A 20,766-nucleotide genomic window follows, 5' to 3' on the forward strand; every position below is an offset into this window, starting at 1 on the left:
GCGGTCCTGGTAATTGGGACAGGAAGGTCGAGCGAGAAGATGTGGGTGTTTGTTGTGGCACAATTTCAGCTTACCCACGCCCTCGGCCTCGGCCTCTGCATGCACCATCACCATCACGTCCATTTCCCCGTCCCTTGCCACGCGCCTTGCTCATTTTAAGTGGAGGACAATATTTTCCACGTTCACTACAAATGGCTGAATTTGGACCGCAGTTATATGTGATACGTCTGACGCACAACCACAGTTTTAAATAGCGGGCCTGTAGTTTACTATTCTTCACAGCGAGCATGTGTGAATAGCTTCACTGACACACTGCAGCGAACTGTAAATGGAGGACAGAAATGGCTGAATTTGCACCTCAGTTATACAGTGAAGAAAATAATTATTTCATCCCTTGCTGTTTTTGTAAGTTTGCCCACTGACAAAGACATGAACAGTCTATTATTTTAAGGGTAGGTAAATTTTAACATTGAAAGATAGAATATCCCAAAAAAAATCAAGAAAATCACAATGTATAAATTAGATAAATTTATTTGCATTTTGCAGTGAGAAATAAGTATTTGATCCCCTTCAAAGCATTGAGTTAATTGCTACTAATCAACTCATTACCTGCATTAAAGATAGCTGTCTTACATAGTCACCTGTATAAAAGGCTCCTGCCCACAGATTCAATTCAGTCGAACTCTAACCTCTACAACATGGGCAAGACCAAAGAGCTTTCTAAGGATGTCATGGACAAGATCATAGACCTGCACATGCTGGAATGGGCTACAAAACCATAAGTAAGATGCTGGGTGAGAAGGAGACAACTCTTGGTGCAATAGTAAGAAAATGGAAGAAATACAAAATGACTGTCAATCGACATTGATCTGAAGCACCATGCAAAATCTCACCTTGTGGGGTATCCTTGATCATGAGGAAGGTGAGAGATCAGCCTAAAACTACACGAAGGGAACTTGTTAATGATCTCTAGGCCGCTGGGACCACAGTCACCAAGAAAACCATTGGTAACTAGTGTTGAGCATTCCGATACTGTAATATCGGGTATCGGCCGATATTCGCGGTATCGGAATTCCGATACTTAATTCCGATACTTTTACAATATCGGATACCGGAATCGGAAGTTCCCATAATGCCTGCGCTCTGCAGTGTCTGTGAAGGATGACAAGTTGGATGGCAGCGCGATCCAGCCTGTCATCAGAATGCCATCCCAGCGGGGGAGAATTCTCCTGATTGTTTAAAAGCCGGCGGGCGGTATAAAGCCGCCGGCTTTTAAACAATCACACAGCCCCATACTGCTTCCCCACAGCCTCCCACCCCGATCCTCCGCTCCCCTCGCCACCTCCCATCCCGATAGTAAGTTAGGACCGGGCGGGGAGCGCAGCTCCAAGGAGCGGGGAGTGAAGGACCCGGGCGGGGAAGCCGGCAGTGAAAAGACTTCACCGCCGGCTTTCCCGTTCTGTGCTGCGCTTTCCCGCCGGTTATTTCAAATGAACAGCTGAGGTATCAGGTGATGCCGATCAGCTGTTCATTTGAAGTCGCCGCGGTGCCCTCAGAGGGTTCATGTGAGTTCATGCTTGACTGCATGAACTCACATGAACTTTCCCACGGCCGCACAGGTCAGCCTCACCTCCCAGACCCGTCATGATTAGTGTGTGTGCGGGGTGTGTGCGCGATGTTTGTGCGGGTGTGCGCGGTGTCTGTGCGATGTGTGCGGGTGTGCGCGGTGTCTGTGCGTGCAGGCAGACATAGGCCGATGTGACACTACTACTCCCATCGGCCTATGTCTGTCCCCCGTCCACTCCTGCCAGCAGGATCAGCTCGATGGGAGCAGTAGTTCCCATCAGACTGATCCTGCTATTTAAATTGCCCTACTGTGTCCCCAATAAATGTTAAATACATGTCATTGGTGGCCAGTGGTTACCTAAAAGAAATTAGTTCATACATTACCTGTCCCCGCCGATCGCCACCTAAAATAAAGTAAAAAATAAAAAACTACACCTATACTCACCTAGACACCTAATTCCCCGAAGCCATCGATCTCCTGTAATAAAATATAAAATAATAAACCACAACCTTATCCTTACCCCTCCGTAGCAGTCCACGAGTGTCCCACGAAGATCTCCAGTTCAGAGCAGCCGCATAGAATGTGACCGCTCTGAACCGCTGCCGCCGCTAGAATGACGGGGCCGTAAGGGTTCACCAGAGTTAAGGCAGCGGTGCTCCGGTTAGCTGCTTTACGGCCCTGCTGTATCGTGAGAAATTCCCACGGTACAGCACTGCCGTAAACGAGGTCTCCGGAGCTGCGCTGACTGAATGCACTCCGGTGACCTCAGTCAGGGGCTCCCGCTGCCGGGAGCGGACGTGTTCCCGGCAGCGTGAGCTTACAGCAGCCATGCACAGCTGTCACCATCTCCAGATGTGACAGCTGTGCATGGGAGATCAGCGCAGGAACGTGGACAGGTAACTATTATTTTTAGTAAACTAAGAATTAAATAAAATTGTGTGTTTTATTTCAAATAAATTATTTTTTTCTGGGTGTAGTGTGTTTTTTCTTTTTAACACTTTGTAGGTTAGCAATGGGGGTGTCTTATAGACGCCCATCATTACAAACCTGGGCTTCATGGCAGCTGGCGCTGACATGAACCCCACCACTATTACCCCCTGCCACCGCACCAGGGCAGCGTGGAAGAGCGAGGCTAAGTGCCAGAGTTGGCGCATCCTATGGATGCGCCATTTCTGGGGCGGCTGACGACTGGTGTTTCTAGCCTGGGAGGGGGCCAATATTCATGGCACCCTTCCTGGGCTATTAATATCAGCCCCCAGCTGTCTGCCTAGCCTTTGCTAGCTATTAAAATAGGGGGGACCCCACGTCATTTTTTTGGGGGGGGTCCCCCATTTTAATAGCTAGTAAAGGCTAGGTATTCAGCTGGGGGCTGATATTAGTAGCCTGGGAAGCTCCGTGGGTTTTACCCCCTTCCCAGGCTTCAAACATCTGCCCCAGCCGTCTGCTTAACCTCCGCTAGAGACTAAAATTATGGGGGATCCAACGCTATTTTTTTTTTAAATAAATCCATTATTTTAACACTAAATGACATTTGAGGAGTTAATAAAGATGCAGTCCCTAAATTATTATTTATTTTTTAATTAATTTTTCCCAAAACTTTTGACGTGGGCTTCGCCATATTTTTGTATGCCAGCCAGGTACAGCATCCAGCTTCTATGAACGCGCCATTTTCCGGGGCGGCTGCGGACTGCAATTTTCAGCGGGGGGCAGAAAGCTTCGGCCTCCCTGCGCTGCAGATTCCATCCCCCAGCTGCCTAGTTGTACCTGGCTGGACACAAAAATAGGGAGAAGCTCCACGTTTTTTTTTTTTAAATTATTTCATGAAATTCATGGAATAATTAAGAAAAAAAGGGCTTCCCTATATTGTTGTGTCCGGCCAGGTACAAATAGGCAGCTGGTGGTTGGGGGCAGCCCGTTCCTGCCTGCTGTACCTGGCTGGACCCAAATATAGTGCAAAGCCCCACGTCAATTTTTTTTTAATTATTTCAGGAAATTCATGAAATAATTAAAAAAAAATTATGTGGGGCTTCGCCCTATATTTGTGTCCAGTCAGGTACAGCAGGCAGGAACGGGCTGCCCCCAACCACCAGCTGCCTATTTGTACCTAGCCGGACACAACAATATAGGGAAGCCCTTTTTTTCTTAATTATTCCATGAATTTCATGAAATAATTAAAAAAAAAAATGCGTGGGGCTTCGCCCTATTTTTGTGTCCAGCCAGGTACAACAAGGCAGCTGGGGGCTGGAATCCGCAGCGCAGGGAGGCCCAAGCTTTCTGGGCCCCACCCGCTGCAAATTGCAGTCCGCAGCCGCCCCGGAAAATGGCGCGTTCATAGAAGCGCCATCTTCTGGCGCTGTACCCAACTCATCCAGGGCCCTGGTGCGGTGGCTCACTGGGTAATAAAGGGGTTAAGGCCAGCTTGGCATTATCAGCTGGCCCTAAGCCCGAAATTCATGGGGTCACGCCAATATTAGACATGACCACCATGAATTTCTAGTAAAGTATTTAAAAAAAACACAAACACCCAGAAAAAAGTCCTTTAATTGAAATAAAGACACAAATCTTTATTGTTCTAAATTAAACCATACTTACAGTCACGCCCATTCCAGCTGAAGCCAACGATCTCCTGCAATAAAAGTAAAATAATAAAGCAACCTCATCCTTACCTTTCCATGGTTCCCAGGACAGCTTCAGCTCTGCTACATCGAGATGACAGGCTGGACCGCAGCAGAACGCTGCCATCCAGCCTGTCATCCCGCAGACACTGAGAAGCGAAGGCATGCTTGCGCTCCTCAGTGTCTCGCTGTGACGGCATCCAGATGAGCCGAGGTCATGTCCAATGAACTCAGCTCACCTCATGCACGTCACTGACAGCGTGGGAAAATTCTCCTGCACTCAGCGCTTCAGCGTGAGAATTTTCCCACGCTGTCAGTGACGTGCATGAGGTGCGCCGAGTTCATTGGACATGACCTCACCTCATGCACGTCACTGACAGCGTGGGAAAATTCTCACGCTGAAGCGCTGAGTGCAGGAGAATTCTCCCACGCTGTCAGTGACGTACATGAGGTGAGCCGAGTTCATTGTCGGCTTATCTGGATGCCGTCACAGCCAGACACTAAGGAGTGGAAGTATGCCTGCGCTTCTCAGTGTCTGCGGTATGACAGGCTGGATGGCAGCGTTCTGCTGCGGTCCAGCCTGTCATCTCGATGTAGCAGAGCTGGAGCCGTCGTGGGAGCCATGGAAAGGTAAGGATGAGGTTGCTTTATTATTTTTCTTTTATTGCAGGAGATCGTTGGCTTCAGCTGGAATGGGCGTGATGGTAAGTATGGTTTAATTTAGAACAATAAAGAATTGTTTGTTTATTTCAATTAAAGGACTTTTTTCTGGGTGTTTGTGTTTTTTTTAAATACTTTACTAGAAATTCATGGTGGTCATGTCTAATATTAGCGTGACCCCATGAATTTCGGGCTTTGGGCCAGCTGATAATGCCAAGCTGGCCTTAACCCCTTTATTACCCAGTGAGCCACCGCACCAGGGCCCTGGATGAGTTGGGTACAGCGCCAGAAGATGGCGCTTCTATGAACGCGCCATTTTCCGGGGCGGCTGCGGACTGCAATTTGCAGCGGGTGGGGCCCAGAAAGCTTGGGCCTCCCTGCGCTGCAGATTCCAGCCCCCAGCTGCCTAGTTGTACCTGGCTGGACACAAAAATAGGGCGAAGCTCCACGTTTTTTTTTTTTAAATTCATGAAATTCATGGAATAATTAAGAAAAAAAGGGCTTCCCTATATTGTTGTGTCCGGCTAGGTACAAATAGGCAGCTGGTGGTTGGGGGCAGCCCATTCCTGCCTGCTGTACCTGACTGGACACAAATATAGGGCGAAGCCCCACATCAATTTTTTTTAATTATTTCATGAATTTCCTGAAATGATTTAAAAAAAATTGACGTGGGGCTTCGCACTATATTTGTGTCCAGCCAGGTACAGCAGGCAGGAACGGGCTGCCCCCAACCACCAGCTGCCTATTTGTACCTGGTTGGACACAACAATATAGGGAAGCCATTTTTTTCTTAATTATTTCATGAATTTCATGAAATAATTAAAAAAAAAAAATACGTGAAGCTTCTCCCTATTTTTGTGTCCAGCCAGGTACAACTAGGCAGCTGGGGGATGGAATCTGCAGCGCAGGGAGGCCCAAGCTTTCTGCCCCCCCCCCCGGCTGAAAATTGCAGTCCGCAGCCACCCCGGAAAATGGCGCGTTCATAGAAGCTGGATGCTGTACCTGGCTGGCATACAAAAATATGGCGAAGCCCACGTCAAAAGTTTTGGGAAAAATTAATTAAAAAGTAAATAATAATTTAGGGACTGCATCTTTATTAACTCCTCAAATGTCATTTAGTGTTAAAATAAAGGATTTATTTTAAAAAAAATTGACGTGGGGCTTCGCCCTATATTTGTGTCCAGCCAGGTACAGCAGGCAGGAACAGGCTGCCCCCAACCACCAGCTGCCTATTTGTACCTGGCCGGACACAACAATATAGGGAAGCCCTTTTTTAAAAAAATTATTTCATGAAATAATTAAAAAAAAATTGACGTGGGGCTTCGCACTATATTTGTGTCCAGCCAGGTACAGCAGGCAGGAATGGGCTGCCCCCAACCACCAGCTGCCTATTTGTACCTGGTTGGACACAACAATATAGGGAAGCCCTTTTTTTCTTAATTATTCCATGAATTTCATGAAATAATTTAAAAAAAAAATGCGTGGGGCTTCGCCCTATTTTTGTGCCCAGCCAGATACAACTAGGCAACTGGGGGCTGGAATCCGCAGCGCAGGGAGACCCAAGCTTTCTCTGCCACCCCCGCTGCAAATTGCAGTCCGCAGCCGCCCCAGAAAATGGCGCGTTCATAGAAGCGCCATCTTCTGGCGCTGTACCCAACTCATCCAGGGCCCTGGTGCGGTGGCTCACTGGGTAATAAAGGGGTTAAGGCCAGCTTGGCATTATCAGCTGGCCCTAAGCCCGAAATTCATGGGGTCACGCCAATATTAGACATGACCACCATGAATTTCTAGTAAAGTATTTAAAAAAGCACAACACCCAGAAAAAAAAAGACGCTCCTCAGTGTCTCTCTGTGACGTCATCCAGATGAGCCGAGTTCATGTCCAATGAACTCAGCTCACCTCATGCACGTCACTGACAGCGTGGGAAAATTCTCCTGCACTCAGCGCTTCAGCGTGAGAATTCTCCCACGCTGTCAGTGACATACATGAGGTGAGGTCATGTCCAATGAACTCAGCTCACCTCATGCACGTCACTGACAGCGTGGGAAAATTCTCACGCTGAAGTGCTGAGTGCAGGAGAATTTTCCCACGCTGTCAGTGACGTACATGAGGTGAGCTGAGTTCATTGGACATGACCTCGGCTCATCTGGATGCCGTCACAGCCAGACACTGAGGAGTGGAAGTATGCCTGCGCTTCTCAGTGTCTGCGGGATGACAGGATGGATGGCAGCGTTCTGCTGCGGTCCAGCCTGTCATCTCGATGTAGCAGAGCTGAAGCTGTCGTGGGAGCCATGGAAAGGTAAGGATGAGGTTGCTTTATTATTTTACTTTTATTGCAGGAGATCGTTGACTTCAGCTGGAATGGACGTGATGGTAAGTATGGTTTAATTTAGAACAATAAAGAATTGTGTCTTTATTTCAATTAAAGGACTTTATTCTGGGTGTTTGTGTTTTCTTTTAACTTTGACTATGGGGTTAGTAATGGGGGTGTCTTATAGACGCCTCTCCATTACTAACCTGGGCTTGATGTCAGCTGGCATTATAAGCTGACATCAACCCCAACCCTATTACCCCCTGCCACCGCACCAGGGCAGCGTGGAAGAGCGAGGCTAAGTGCCAGAATTGGCGCATCCTATGGATGCGCCATTTCTGGGGCGGCTGACGGCTGGTGTTTCTAGCCTGGGAGGGGGCCAATATTCATGGCACCCTTCCTGGGCTATTAATATCAGCCCCCAGCTGTCTGCCTAGCCTTTGCTAGCTATTAAATTAGGGGGGACCCCACGTCATTTTTTTGGGGGGGTTCCCCCATTTTAATAGCTAGTAAAGGCTAGGTATTCAGCTGGGGGCTGATATTAGTAGCCTGGGAAGCTCCGTGGGTATTACCCCCTTCCCAGGCTTCAAACATTTGCCCCAGCTGTCTGCTTAACCTCCGCTAGAGCCTAAAATTAAGGGGAACCCCACGCCAATTTTTTTTTAAATAAATCCTTTATTTTAACACTAAATGACAAGTACAGTAAGCAACACTGTCACTGTACTTCATATATATGTGACTGACATGTTTCTATCTATCTAATCTATGTGTGATTCTCTATTCTTTCTATTCTAAATTGTCGGGTACAGATGCTGAATTGCCGGCCGGCTTTCTTAAAGAGACGGTGCATGAAAACACTATTATTTTTTTAAATAAATCCTTTACACTAAATGACAAGTACAGTAAGCAACACTGTCACTGTACTTCATAGATATGTGACTGACATGTTTCTATCTATATAATCTATGTGTGATGCTCTATCTTTCTGTTATAAATTGTCGGGTACAGATGCTGAATTGCCGGCCGGCTTTCTTAAAGAGACGGTGCATGAAAACACTATTATTTTTTTAAATAAATCCTTTACACTAAATGACAAGTACAGTAAGCAACACTGTCACTGTACTTCTTATATATGTGGCTGACATGTTTCTATCTATCTAATCTATGTGTGAAGCTCTATTCTGTCTGTTATAAATTGTCGGGTGCCGCTGCTGAATTGCCGGCCGGCTTTTTTAAAGAGACGGTGCACGAAAACACTAATATTTTTTTTAATAAATCCTTTACACTAAATGACAAGTACAGTAAGCAACACTGTCACAGTACTTCATATATATGTGACTGACATGTTTCTATCTATCTAATCTATGTGTGAAGCTCTATTCTTTCTGTTGTAAATTGTCGGGTACCGGTGTATGCCGCTGCTGAATTGCCAGCTTTTCATGTTTCACTGTGAGCACTGTTCCCATCGATTTGGGCAACCACTGTAATGCCGGGTACCGGTGTATGCCGCTGATGAATTGCCGGCTTTTCATGTCATTCTACATTATTCTTAGTTGTTTTACTTCATGTAGAATTAACCTACAAGGAAAGAAAGGGTTTATTTTCATTCCGATATTTGTGTCCCATTGACTTGCATTGGTTTCCGGTATCGGAATCGGCGATATCCGATACTTTTTGGGTATCGGCCCGATCCAATACGATACGATATTTCCTGATATCGGAAGGTATCGCTCAACACTATTGGTAACACATTACGCCTTAAAGGTTCAAAATCCTGCAGTGCCACAAGGTCCCCCTGCTCAAGAAGGCACATGTGCAGTCCCGTCTGAAGTTTGCCAATAAACACCTGGATTATTCTGTGAGCTATTGGGAGAAGGTGCTGTGGTCAGATGAGACAAAAATTTAGCTCTTTGGCATTAACTCAACTCGCCGTGTTTGGAGGAAGAGAAATGCTGCCTATGTTCACACTGTCAAGCATGGAGGTGGAAACATTATGTTTTGGGGGTATTTCTCTGCTAAGGGCACAGGACTACTTCACCGCATCAATGGGAGAATGGATGGAACCATGTACCGTAAAATCCTGAGTGACAACCTGCTTCCCTCCGCCAGGACATTAAAAATGGGTCGTGGCTGGGTCTTCCAGCAAGACAATGACCCAAACATACAGCCAAGGCAACAAAGGAGTGGCTAAAAAAGAAGCACATTAATGTCATGGAGTGGCCTAGCCAGTCTCCAGACCTTAATCCCATAGAAAACTTATGGAGGGAGTTGAAGCTCCGAGTTGCCAAGCGACAGCCTCAAAATCTGAATGATTTAGAGATGATCTGCAAAGAGGAGTGGACCAAAATTCCTCCTGACATGTGCGCAACCCTCATCATCAACTACAAAAAACATCTGACTGCTGTGCTTGCCAACAAGGGTTTTGCCACCAAATATTAAGTGTTGTTTGCCAGAGGAATCAAATACTTATTTCTCACTGCAAAATGCAAATAAATTTATATAATTTATACAATGTGATTTTCTTTATTTTTTGGAGGATATTCTATCTCTGTGTTAAAATTAACCTACCCTTAAAATGATACTGTTCATGTCTTTGTCAGTGGGCAAACTTACAAAAACAGCAAGGGATCAAATAATTATTTCCTTCACTGTATATGATACGTCTGATGGACAACCACGGTTTTAAATAGAGGGCCTGTAGTTTACTATTCTTCACAGCGAGCACGTGTGAGTACCTTCACTGACACACTGCAACAAACTGTAAATGGAGTCCAATATTTTCCACGTTCATTACAAATTTCAGGATTTTTATCGGTGTAATACGGAAAAGATCTGGCTGTATTCTGCATTGCTAACAAGCAAATGGAGCAGAAAAATGGTGTACTCTGGATTGCTTTTTAAGCAAATAATCAGGATTAAGATCCAAAAAAAATTAGCCCTGGCCCCTGATATCTGGGGCTATGTCTACAAAAATCTGTAACAGCAGGAACAGACAGAACGTGCAATGGACCCTCTTGTGCTGTATACACTGTCTGCCACAAACCCTGCCTGCCTTGTTTTTTAAGCAAATAATCAGAATTAAGATAAAAAAACTAGCCCTGGCCCCTGATATCTGGGGCTATGTCTACAAATATGTGCAACAGCAACAGCAGACAGAACGTGCAATGGACCCTCTTGTGCTTCATACAATGTCTGCCACAAACCCTGCTTGCCTGCCTGCCTGTTTTAAGCAAGTTTTCTGCCATAAACTGATGAATTAGGAACTATTTCTTATGGAGGGTTATACACCAGCCATAACTGTGATGTCAGTATGCATATCTTTTGACCACTGCTGATGAGCATTGGCTGCAGTGATCACGTCAGTAAAGGGAAACCATGATGCTGGAGGCAGTGAAGCAGTGTTAGATATATGGAGTTGTTAGAGTATGAGTTTAGTTGTCATTTTTTAACATATTCACTTTTCTGGTTATCAGAGGACTTAAGTGCAGTCTGTCAGCACAGAATAACTGGGTGAACATATAAATTCCTTAAAAATATAAAGTTATTAGATAATATCTTAAAAAATACCCAAAAATTCAATGTAAAAAATGATAGATAAAATAATGGATATTTCGTCTGATATGCCTAAAAATTACTGATATACAGTAGGTCAGTAGGTATTATATACATAGAAATATATTACCAGAGATAATATAAATACATCCCAGGCAACAGAAAAAAAAGTCACATGATTTAGGATAAAAGCCAAAACCAGAATCTCAATTTACAGACACTGTGTTTTGGGGTACTGCCCCTCATCAGTGCAAAATGTGAGATCTGGTTTGACTGGGTGAGAGGCGTTTGACTGGGATCCAAGGGATAACATTTCTCCTTGGCCTGACATGCCAAGGTGAGGAGACATTTAAGTCGCAATGCTCCTCTGGGAAATATGCAAATTGTCTCTTCAGGTGCCTCTCACCCAGCCAAACCAGATCTCACATATTGCACTGACGAGGGGCAGTACCCTGACAGTTTCTGCAAATTGAGATTCTGGTTTTGGCTTTTATCCTAAGTTATATGACAAGGCTCGTTACAGAGTCGATATTGACTTTTAGGATTGCTACTTCCTATAGGTGGCACTAGAGTTTTAGACTGCTTCCTCTCTCAAGAGTCAATTTGCATATTTCCCAGAGGAGCATTGCGGCTTAAGTCTCCTCACCTTTTCATGTCAGGAAAAAAATACAATTGTATCCAGCTCACTCATGATTAAGTAGTTATCCCAAAGCGATGCACGGACTGAAAGCTTGCATCGGCCACAAGAAATAAAGCAAATGGTAGAGAAAAAAAGTCCAGCATCCAATATGGGGAATTTTTTTTTTTTTTTATAAAAACAACCTTTAATGAAAAATCTTCTTAAAAAACATGAGAAGTTAAAAACTGGTCACGGATGCAACCGCGAAAATGTTTTTAACCTCTCATGTTTTTTTAAAAAAGATTTTTCATTAAAGGTTGTTTTTATAAAAAAAAAAAAAATTTCCCCATATTGGATGCTGGACTTTTTTTCTCTACCATTCTTTTCATGTCAGGCTTGACATGTTACGCTCCGCAAGGGGAAACGTTACTCCTTGGATCTCTGTGTACTGCGTCACATCAAGCCTCCTGATAAATCAACAAGATGGGAAAACACTTAGGGGCATGGACATCTAGAAGCACATACAACTAATGTTAAGTTATTAGTATGTCTTCATTTATCTATTACAGTGGGCTCCCAGACAGTGACTTACATGTCCTTTAAGTTATGGTGTCATCATCCTATGTCTTACTTGTTTGATTGTTCATTGTATAACCAGGACATGGAAGACTAGATGCAGCGAAGGAGAGTCACTGTTGAGCAGGGCCGCCATTCTCGTTTATCTAGGGTGCCAATCTCTGGGGCTAGGCAGTACCAGTCCCAGGTATCATACTAGAGTTTTACAGGTTTTTTTTTTCTGGGTGTTGCTTATATTATCTCTGGTAATATATTTCTATGTATATAATCCCTATTGACATATATCAGCAATTTTTAGGCATAGTAGACAAAATATCTATTTATTTTATCTATCATTTCTTGCATGGGATCTTTTGGGATTTTTTAAAAATATTATCCAATACAATTATATTTGTATGGGGTTTATCTGTTCACCTTGTAGTAAAATTATTCCCTTGTATACCAAACACATTACAAAGTACAGAATGACTGTTCAAACCAAGTACAGGAACTCGGTGTACTTTGACGAGGCCAAACATTTAAATACACTTTCCCACCTGCTTGTTTTTCCTCTATCTCTAACACCCCTCTCCTTTGACAGCTCTGGCTTGATAGAGCCAGAGAAGGGAGAGGATAGATGGAAATAAGCCGGTGGGAAGGTGTATTTAAATGATTGGCTCCAGCCAGGGGTGGGTTAAGAGTAGCAATGGACCCGGGCAGTTTAGAAGGCGGGGGCACCCCCCCACACACACACACACACCTGATTTATCACGTGACATGTCACATTATCCCCTGTGATAGATCATGTGATAGTTCACGTGAAATTAAATTGTCACAATATTAATTATAATATTTTTTTTTAGGCTGCGGGCCTACTATGCGTTTTTAAGCGTTTCTGCAGCGGCAATTCCGCTGCAGAAGCGCTTAAAAAACGCTTGGTAGAAGGTCTGCCATGTTCCCCAATGATAATCCGCATGTGCTGCGCACATGGTGCGGAAATTTCCGCTGCGGATTATCATTGCGGAAAAATCCGCAGCATTACCAATTATTTTGCGGAAGCGCGACGTTTTCGCCGCCATTGACTTGCATTAGAACGCATGGAATCCGCATCCCTGCATCTGTAGATGCGGAATCCATGCGTTTCAATGTGCGGATGTTACCCGGGTGTGGAGGACAGGAGACTCTCCTCCGGACCCGGGTACCATAGAACCTGTAAAAAAAAGAATAAAATAAAAAATAAATATTATACTTACCTTCTGATGGCCCCCGGTGTCTTTATCCGATGCGTCCTGGCTTGCCGGCAGCTCGCAATGGTCTGAAAAGGACCTGCCGTGACGTAATTTAGTCATGCGACGGGTCACGCGACCACTGACGTCGGCAGGCCATCAGAAGGTAAATATATATTTTTTATTTTTTACCATTCTTTTACGGTCACACTATATAAATCCATGCTGGTTGCTTGGATTTATATAGTGTAACCAAGTTGTCAAGCACTTTCCAAGTGATGCTATAATCGCTTGGAAAGCGCTTGTCAACCCGCATGCGGAAATGCAAGTGAAGAACGCTTCACATCCGCATTTCCCTGGCAGGAAAACGCATGTAAAATCCGCATGTACAATCTGCATGTAAAATCCGCATGCGTTTTTTCTGCCAGGGAGATGCAGAAACGCTCAAAAAAAATCCGGAACATTTCTGTATCGTGGGCACATAGCCTTACATTAATTGTATGACTCAATATTGAGCACACGTAGCCATCTATACACAGCGGGAGGCCGCACGGTGCCATCTATACACAGCGGGAGGCCGCACATAGCCATCTATACACAGCGGGAGACCGCACGTAGCCATCTATACACAGCGGGAGGCCGCACGTAGCCATCTATACACAGCGGGAGGCTGCACGGCGCCATCTATACACAGCAGGAGGCCGCACGGCGCCATCTATACATAGCGGGAGGCCGCACGGCGCCCCCCCCAAAGACAGCAGGAGGCCGCACGGCGCCATCTATACTCAGCAGGAGGCCGCACGTAGCCATCTATACACAGCAGGAGGCCGCACGGCGCCATCTATACACAGCGGGAGGCCGCACGGCGCCCCACCCAGAGACAGCAGGAGGCCACACGGCGCCATCTATATGTGTCACCCCAGGCCTGGGTGCCACAAATATTAAAGGCTGTGTCTGAGAGCAGGAGGGAGGTTCCCTGGTCAGGGACAATTAGCATACAGCACCTCCTGTCCCAGGCCAGTAGGGGAAGCAGGCTGCCCCTATAAAATCTGGTACTGGGGGCAGGGTTAGAGAGAACTGGACGACCTAGCTCAGGACTGAGACTAGTCCCAGAGAAGGAGGGACAGTTCAGCTGTAGCCAAGGAGTCCGTGAGGCAGTGGAGAAGCTGCAGGCCATGGACAGAGGCGACGAGAGCCGGTCCTGGCTGAGAGAATCACTACCGGACATTGGGGTCCGAGGCTGTCAGGGTTGCAAGCCCTGCAGCAGATAACCAACCCACAAGGGATTTCAGGTTCCTTGGCCTAAGAAGCCTGGAGGCTCCGCCACACAGAGGGACCAGTACAGCACGGAGAAGTAACAGGTACCTAAGGCCCGAGTCGCAAGCCATACAGGCGAAGTACACTGCCAGCTCAGGGACGTGGGCTATCACACCATGAAAAGGGGGATAGTCAGCAAGGGCAGAGAGAGAACGGTAGGCCTTCACACTCACCCTGACCAGTGGGGCTCGCCCGAATGTTCTTAGACACCCAGGCCCATTCCTACCCAGTTCTCCTGTTGGGTCATTAGATATACTAACAATAAAGACCCTGGACTGTTTGAAGAGGACTCTGCACTCTTATTACTGCGGCCTGCACCCCCAGCATTCACATACTCTGCCCTGAGGCTACACTCTTCCTGTGGGGAGTTATCTTATCCCTGTGCTGCACACCAACATCAGCCTCAGCGGTCTGCCTTGCAGCGGCGGTCATCCCTGACCGCAATCCACGGGTGGCGTAGTCGGACAATCATAACTCTACAAATAGACTGCCACAGCATTTGGTCTGACCACCCTGAGCCACGGGATCGGGTTGCCACTACTACCCCCATCATCGCACTGAAGCCCGGTTACGGGTACCAGGGAACCGGCCCAGGGGGCGAGTCATATATTCAACAGGAGGCCGCACGTAGCCATCTATACACAGCAGGAGGCCGCACGGCGCCATCTATACACAGCAGGAGGCCGCACGGCACCATCTATACACAGCAGGAGGCCGCACGGCGCCATCTATACTCAGCAGGAGGCCGCACGTAGCCATCCATACACAGCAGGAGGCCGCACGGCGCCATCTATACACAGCAGGAGGCCGCACGGAACCATCTATACACAGCAGGAGGCCGCACGGCGCCATCTATACTCAGCCGGAGTCCGCACGTAGCCATCTATACACAGCAGGAGGCCGCACGGCGCCATCTATACATAGTGGAAGGCCGCACGGCGCCCCCCCCAGAGACAGCTGGAGGCCGCACGGTGCCAACTATACTCAGCAGGAGGCAGCACGCAGTCACGCATGCAGTCACGCACGCACACAAACATATACAGACATATACATACACGCATAAACACATTTGAAACACAAAAATACATATAAACAGACATCACACAATGATATCTGCCTGCACACACACACATACACACATACATACACACACATACACATACACACACAGACTCACCATCCCCCGGCTCCATTCCCCCTGCCTGCTCTGACTTCTCCGTTGCAGCAGTGCAGGCCGGGCGCGCACTGCGCGACGTCACAGCTAGGAGACATGGCCGCGCACATGGCCGTGTCTCCTAGCAGTGACACGGCCGAGCCTGCACGGGGAAGTTAACTTCTGCAGTGCTGGCCTGGCCGATGAAGAAGTAGCGGCCGTGCGCCGCTGCTGGGGGAGCGGTCCGGGGCCCCCCCTCCCGCCACTGCTACCGGTATGTGCCGCGGCGGCCCGCACATATAATGAGGGAAATCCGGCATTAGACACCCCGCCCGGAGCCGCGGGCCCCCTGCAGGCTCGGGGCCCCGGGCGGTAGCCCGGATTGCCCTCATTATAATCCACCTATGGCTCCAGCATGATGTACTGAGAGCCTGTACTTTGTTTGAACAGTCATTTTGTGCTGACAGAGTTCCTTTAAATAATAATTTTCTTATAACTTTCAATAGGCATAGAACCATCAGTGTATTCAATGCCAATGGATACTGAAGTATATCGTGGAATATATGAAGACCCCGATGAACTAAGGGCTCAAACAGTCAAAATAAAAAGAGAACAACTTTCTCTGGATGATGTTGAACTTGGTTCTGGAAACTTTGGAACTGTGAAAAAAGGGAATTTAAAAATGACAAAGTAGGTATCAAAGACATATTATACCCCTCTGTAATCATTACATTTATACTTTATGACACCATCTAACATTATGTTAGTTCAATAATTTTACATGACAGGAACCTGAAATGATTACAGTAACTCATTGAAATTTTAATGACTGGAACCCAAATCCATAAAACAAACACCTGCATTTACTGTAGGTCATTGACATGAAATCCCCTGATGTTAAGATTCTGTGCACAAGTTTCTGATGTTATACAGTCCACATATATGTAAATGGGTCCTCCCAACATTGCTCTATATACATATCACTGAAAATGGTCATGTAAAGGCCAGCAGAGGAATGGTTGTAAAAAATAATAAAACAGGTAAATATATACTGTATATAATAAATACTACATTTTGGTGTATCAAACTCTAGCCCCATATGCCTTATTTTACATTTAAACTTGCTGTACAGAGGGGCTTTGTGCCAATGTACCGATTCCATGTATGCAAGTCTTTGAATAGTCCAAGACAGGGCCATTTTCCCACATTTATAACCAGGCACAATTGTTTCGTTCATGCTGTTTTAGGAGTTTTAACGTTTTTACTTGTTGGCTATTCAAATAATTTTTGCCTTTTTTTGTTAAACATAGGGCTTAAATTTTACATTATTTATAAGTTTATATTTAAGTAGAAAAAAAGAAATATGTGCCAATTTTTACCATTTGATCAAATTTTTTTCAATAGGAGAAAGAGCCACAAAAATATATTTTAAATTGCCTCTTAGATTATAATTATTTTAAAATATAAAATAGTGGCTAGAAACTGTACTTCAAACTATTGATGGCTTTTTGTTGCTTTCATTACTTACAGTATATAAAGTTAAGCTAAGGAAGGGATATAGATTCAACGCTAAAATAAGGTATTTTTCTTTCCACTACAGCTAAACTAAACATTACACAATCTACACATATCTCGTATATTCCATCGCTTTAGGAGGACAAAAAGATTAATTTTTAAGGGTGAATATCATAATTTGAAGAAGTTACCTTAAATCATAACATAAAAACATGGAGGAACATTTTATTTCTGTTTCTGATTGTTTCCTAAATCAGATGTAGAAAATTACTTGATACCAGCTCCATTTTTAAATACTAAGAAAGCCCTATATGACCTGCAAAAAAAGTCTTTAGATAGCAACATTCCAGAAAATAACATTATAGCCTAAAAGAAATCAGGTCATAATAGGATTGGCGTAAGAAAAAAATACTTAAAGTACATTTGAAGACCTTGATCATGAAAGAAATGTTTAGTTTTGAGCTGCATATTCACTTTTTATGTACAAAATCATGAATCTTGATTTACCAAAATTCTGTCAATATTTACAGATCTGAAAGAAAAGTTGCAGTTAAAATTCTTAAAAACGAGGGCAATGACCCGTCCGTTCAACAAGAACTTCTGGAAGAGGCTAAAGTGATGCAGCAACTGGATAACCCATATATTGTCAGAATGATTGGCATTTGTGAAGCTGAATTTTGGATGTTGGTTATGGAGTTGGCAGAGCTTGGACCCCTGAATAAATATTTGACTAAAAACAGGTATTATAAGAAAACAATGATATTATTATAAACCTCATCATTCCCACATAGATACTAGGCGCTAATGTATCCTTTAATATCTGTCTTAGACTCGTAGCACATTCAAGCACCCACTGAGAGATAAAATCTCTTCTTCATAGAGTTTTACATAGGTGTCTCTGTTTATGGCACCAGTTAAAGAAAAAAAAATGAGTATATGTGCAAAAATTGTGCAAACAAAATGAGCAAATGCCGTGTAATAGGTAAATGAATAGTAATAGTACATGTAAATAAAATGGGGTACTTAGTTAACACTATTTTGATCAAAAAAGAGTAAAAGACATCCCACCGTGGCAAGAGGAACCTTCCCGATTGGGTACACAACTCTTGTAGTTCACTTTACTATGTGTCAGCAGAAAAAGATAATTTAAAGGTAGATAAAATTGCTAATGGTAATCATTAATAGATTTAATCACTTTTCATTATCATTTCTGTTAGAACATGCATCATGTGCTATAAATAATTATAACTTTATTCTATAAGTCGTTTCTAAATATAGAACCTATAGATCAACGGATTTATGAAAAACACACAAATATAATAAGATATAAAATACTTTATTCACTTACATTAAAAAAAATAGATAACAATGACGTCCAAAGTGAAGACTACAGGGGAAGAGCAGATAAATGTATGCATTATTACAAATCTCCATTTAAACATGGGAAATACTAAATATGATTAAATACTAAACATGATTAAAATATCTGCAATCAATAAGAAGCATCTCAATTATAAATCACATCCAAGTTATCATTAGTTGGAATATTGGTTATTCATAAAAGCTCTGTTGATGTACTATCTAAATTAAAAGATTGTTTTGTTTTTTTAATGTGTGTAATAATAAAGTAGTAAAAGCAGATCCAGCTCACCGGACATCAAGGTAAGTAAAAACTTGAAATTTATTTAGTCCAATGTTAAAATCAGGAAAATCTTGTGCAAATGCATCAATACATGCTGTCCATAACATAATCTACAGTGGGTACGGAAAGTATTCAGACCCCTTTAAATTTTTCACTCTTTGTTTCATTGCAGCCATTTGGTAAATTCTAAAAAGTTCATTTTTTTTTTCTCATTAAAGTACACGCTGCACCCCATCTTGACTGAAAAAAACAGAAATGTGGAAATTTTTGAAAATTTATTAAAAAAGAAAAACTGAAATATCACATGGTCATAAGTATTCAGACCCTTTGCTCAGACACTCATATTTAAGTCATTTGCTGTCAATTTCCTTGAGATGCTCCTTGAGATGGTTCTACTCCTTCATTGGAGTCCAGCTGTGTTTAATTAAACTGATAGGACTTGATTTGGAAAGGCACACACCTGTCTATATATGACCTCACCGCTCACAGTGCAGCTCAGACCTAAGGAGAATCATGAGCTCAAAGGAACTGCCCAAAAATTTCTGCGTTACTCAAGGTTCCTAAGAGCACAGTGGCCTCCATAATCCTTAAATGGAAGAAGTTTGGGACCACCAGAAGTCTTCCTAGACCTGGCTGTCCAGCCAAACTGAGCAATCATGGGAGAAGAGTCTTGGTGAGAGAGGTAAAGAAGAACCCCTAGATCACTGCGGCTGAGCTCCAGAGATGCAGTAGGGAGATGAGAGAAAGTTCCATAAAGTCAACTATCACTGCAGCCCTCCACCAGTCAGGCCTTTATGGCAGAGTGGCCAGACGGAAGCCTCTCCTCACTGCAAGACATATGAAAGCCCGCATAGAGTTTGCTCAAAAACACATGAAAGACTCCCAGACTATGAGAAATAAGATTCTCTGTTCTGATGATTCGAAGATAGAACTTTTTGGTGATAACTCTAAGCATTATGTGTGGAGAAAACAAGGTACTGCTAATCACCTGCCCAATACAATCCCAACAGTGAAACATGGTGGTGGCAGCATCATGCTATGGGGGTGTTTTTCAGTTGCAGGGACAGGACAATTGGTTGCAATTGAAGAAAACATGAATGCGGCCAAGTAAAGAGATATCCTGGATGAAAACCTCTTCCAGAGTGCTCTGGACCTCAGACTTGGCCAAAGGTTCACCTTCCAACAAGACAATGACCCTAAGCACACAACTAAAATAACAAAGGAGTGGCTTCACAACAACTCTGTGACCATTCTTGACTGGCCCAGCCAGAGCCCTGACCTAAACCCGATTGAGCTTCTCTGGAGAGACCTGAAAATGGCTGTCCACTAACGTTCACCATTCAACCTGAAGGAACTGGAATGAAGAATGGCAGAGGATCCCCAAATCCAGGTGTGAAAAACTTGTTGCTTCATTCCCAAGATGACTCATGGCTGTACTTGCTCAAAAGGGTGCTTCTACTCAATACTGAGCAAAGGGTCTGAATACTTATAACTATGTGATATTTCAGTTTTTCTTTTTTAATACATTTTCAAAAATTTCTACATTTTTGTTTTTTTTTCAGTCAAGATGGGGTACAGAGTGTACATTAATGAGAAAAAAATGAACTTTTTAGAATTTACCAAATGGCTGCAATGAAACAAAGAGTGAAACATTTAAAGGGGTCTAAATACTTTCCGTACCCACTGTATGTGTAGGAAATGGGGGGAGACATGAGATAAGGTGCCGGAACTAAATAAAGTTCAAGTTTTTACTCACCTTAATGTCTGGTGTGCTGGATCTGCTTCTGCGCCTTTCCCGTTCTAACTTCCTCAGGGAGTTGCAGGGTAACAGCTCCAGTAATGTCCCTTTTTATGCAATTCCCAGCAGGTGATGTAAGGAGTCTGTGATAAGGCACATGAGCAGTGATGTTAATGCCATAAAAATAATGTGCCTTGCGTTCAGCAATCCCGGTGGTTAGCTCATTGTCATAGGAACACTTCCTCTGACATCATTGACCTATGCCCGTCCCATAAGGATGCACATAGTGTGGAGCC

The 20,766-nt window shown here is 44.2% G+C and overlaps 1 protein-coding gene across 4 annotated transcripts in view; it reads left to right on the plus strand.

Annotated features, from left to right (window-relative positions):
* SYK (spleen associated tyrosine kinase) overlaps positions 1-20,766 on the plus strand; it is a 383,129-nt gene that overhangs the window by 302,089 nt on the left and 60,274 nt on the right. For all 4 annotated transcript variants that reach the window (XM_073671015.1, XM_073671017.1, XM_073671016.1 and 1 more), the window contains 2 exons: positions 16,082-16,265; positions 17,621-17,830. In XM_073671015.1, coding sequence (XP_073527116.1) covers positions 16,082-16,265; positions 17,621-17,830 — 394 coding nt within the window. The remainder of the gene's footprint in view (positions 1-16,081; positions 16,266-17,620; positions 17,831-20,766) is intronic.

This window comes from Phyllobates terribilis, unplaced genomic scaffold (genome assembly GCF_046119375.1).
Source record: "Phyllobates terribilis strain yellow unplaced genomic scaffold, ASM4611937v1 Scaffold_1__5_contigs__length_1240528914, whole genome shotgun sequence".
NCBI classification, from domain to species: Eukaryota; Metazoa; Chordata; class Amphibia; order Anura; family Dendrobatidae; genus Phyllobates; species Phyllobates terribilis.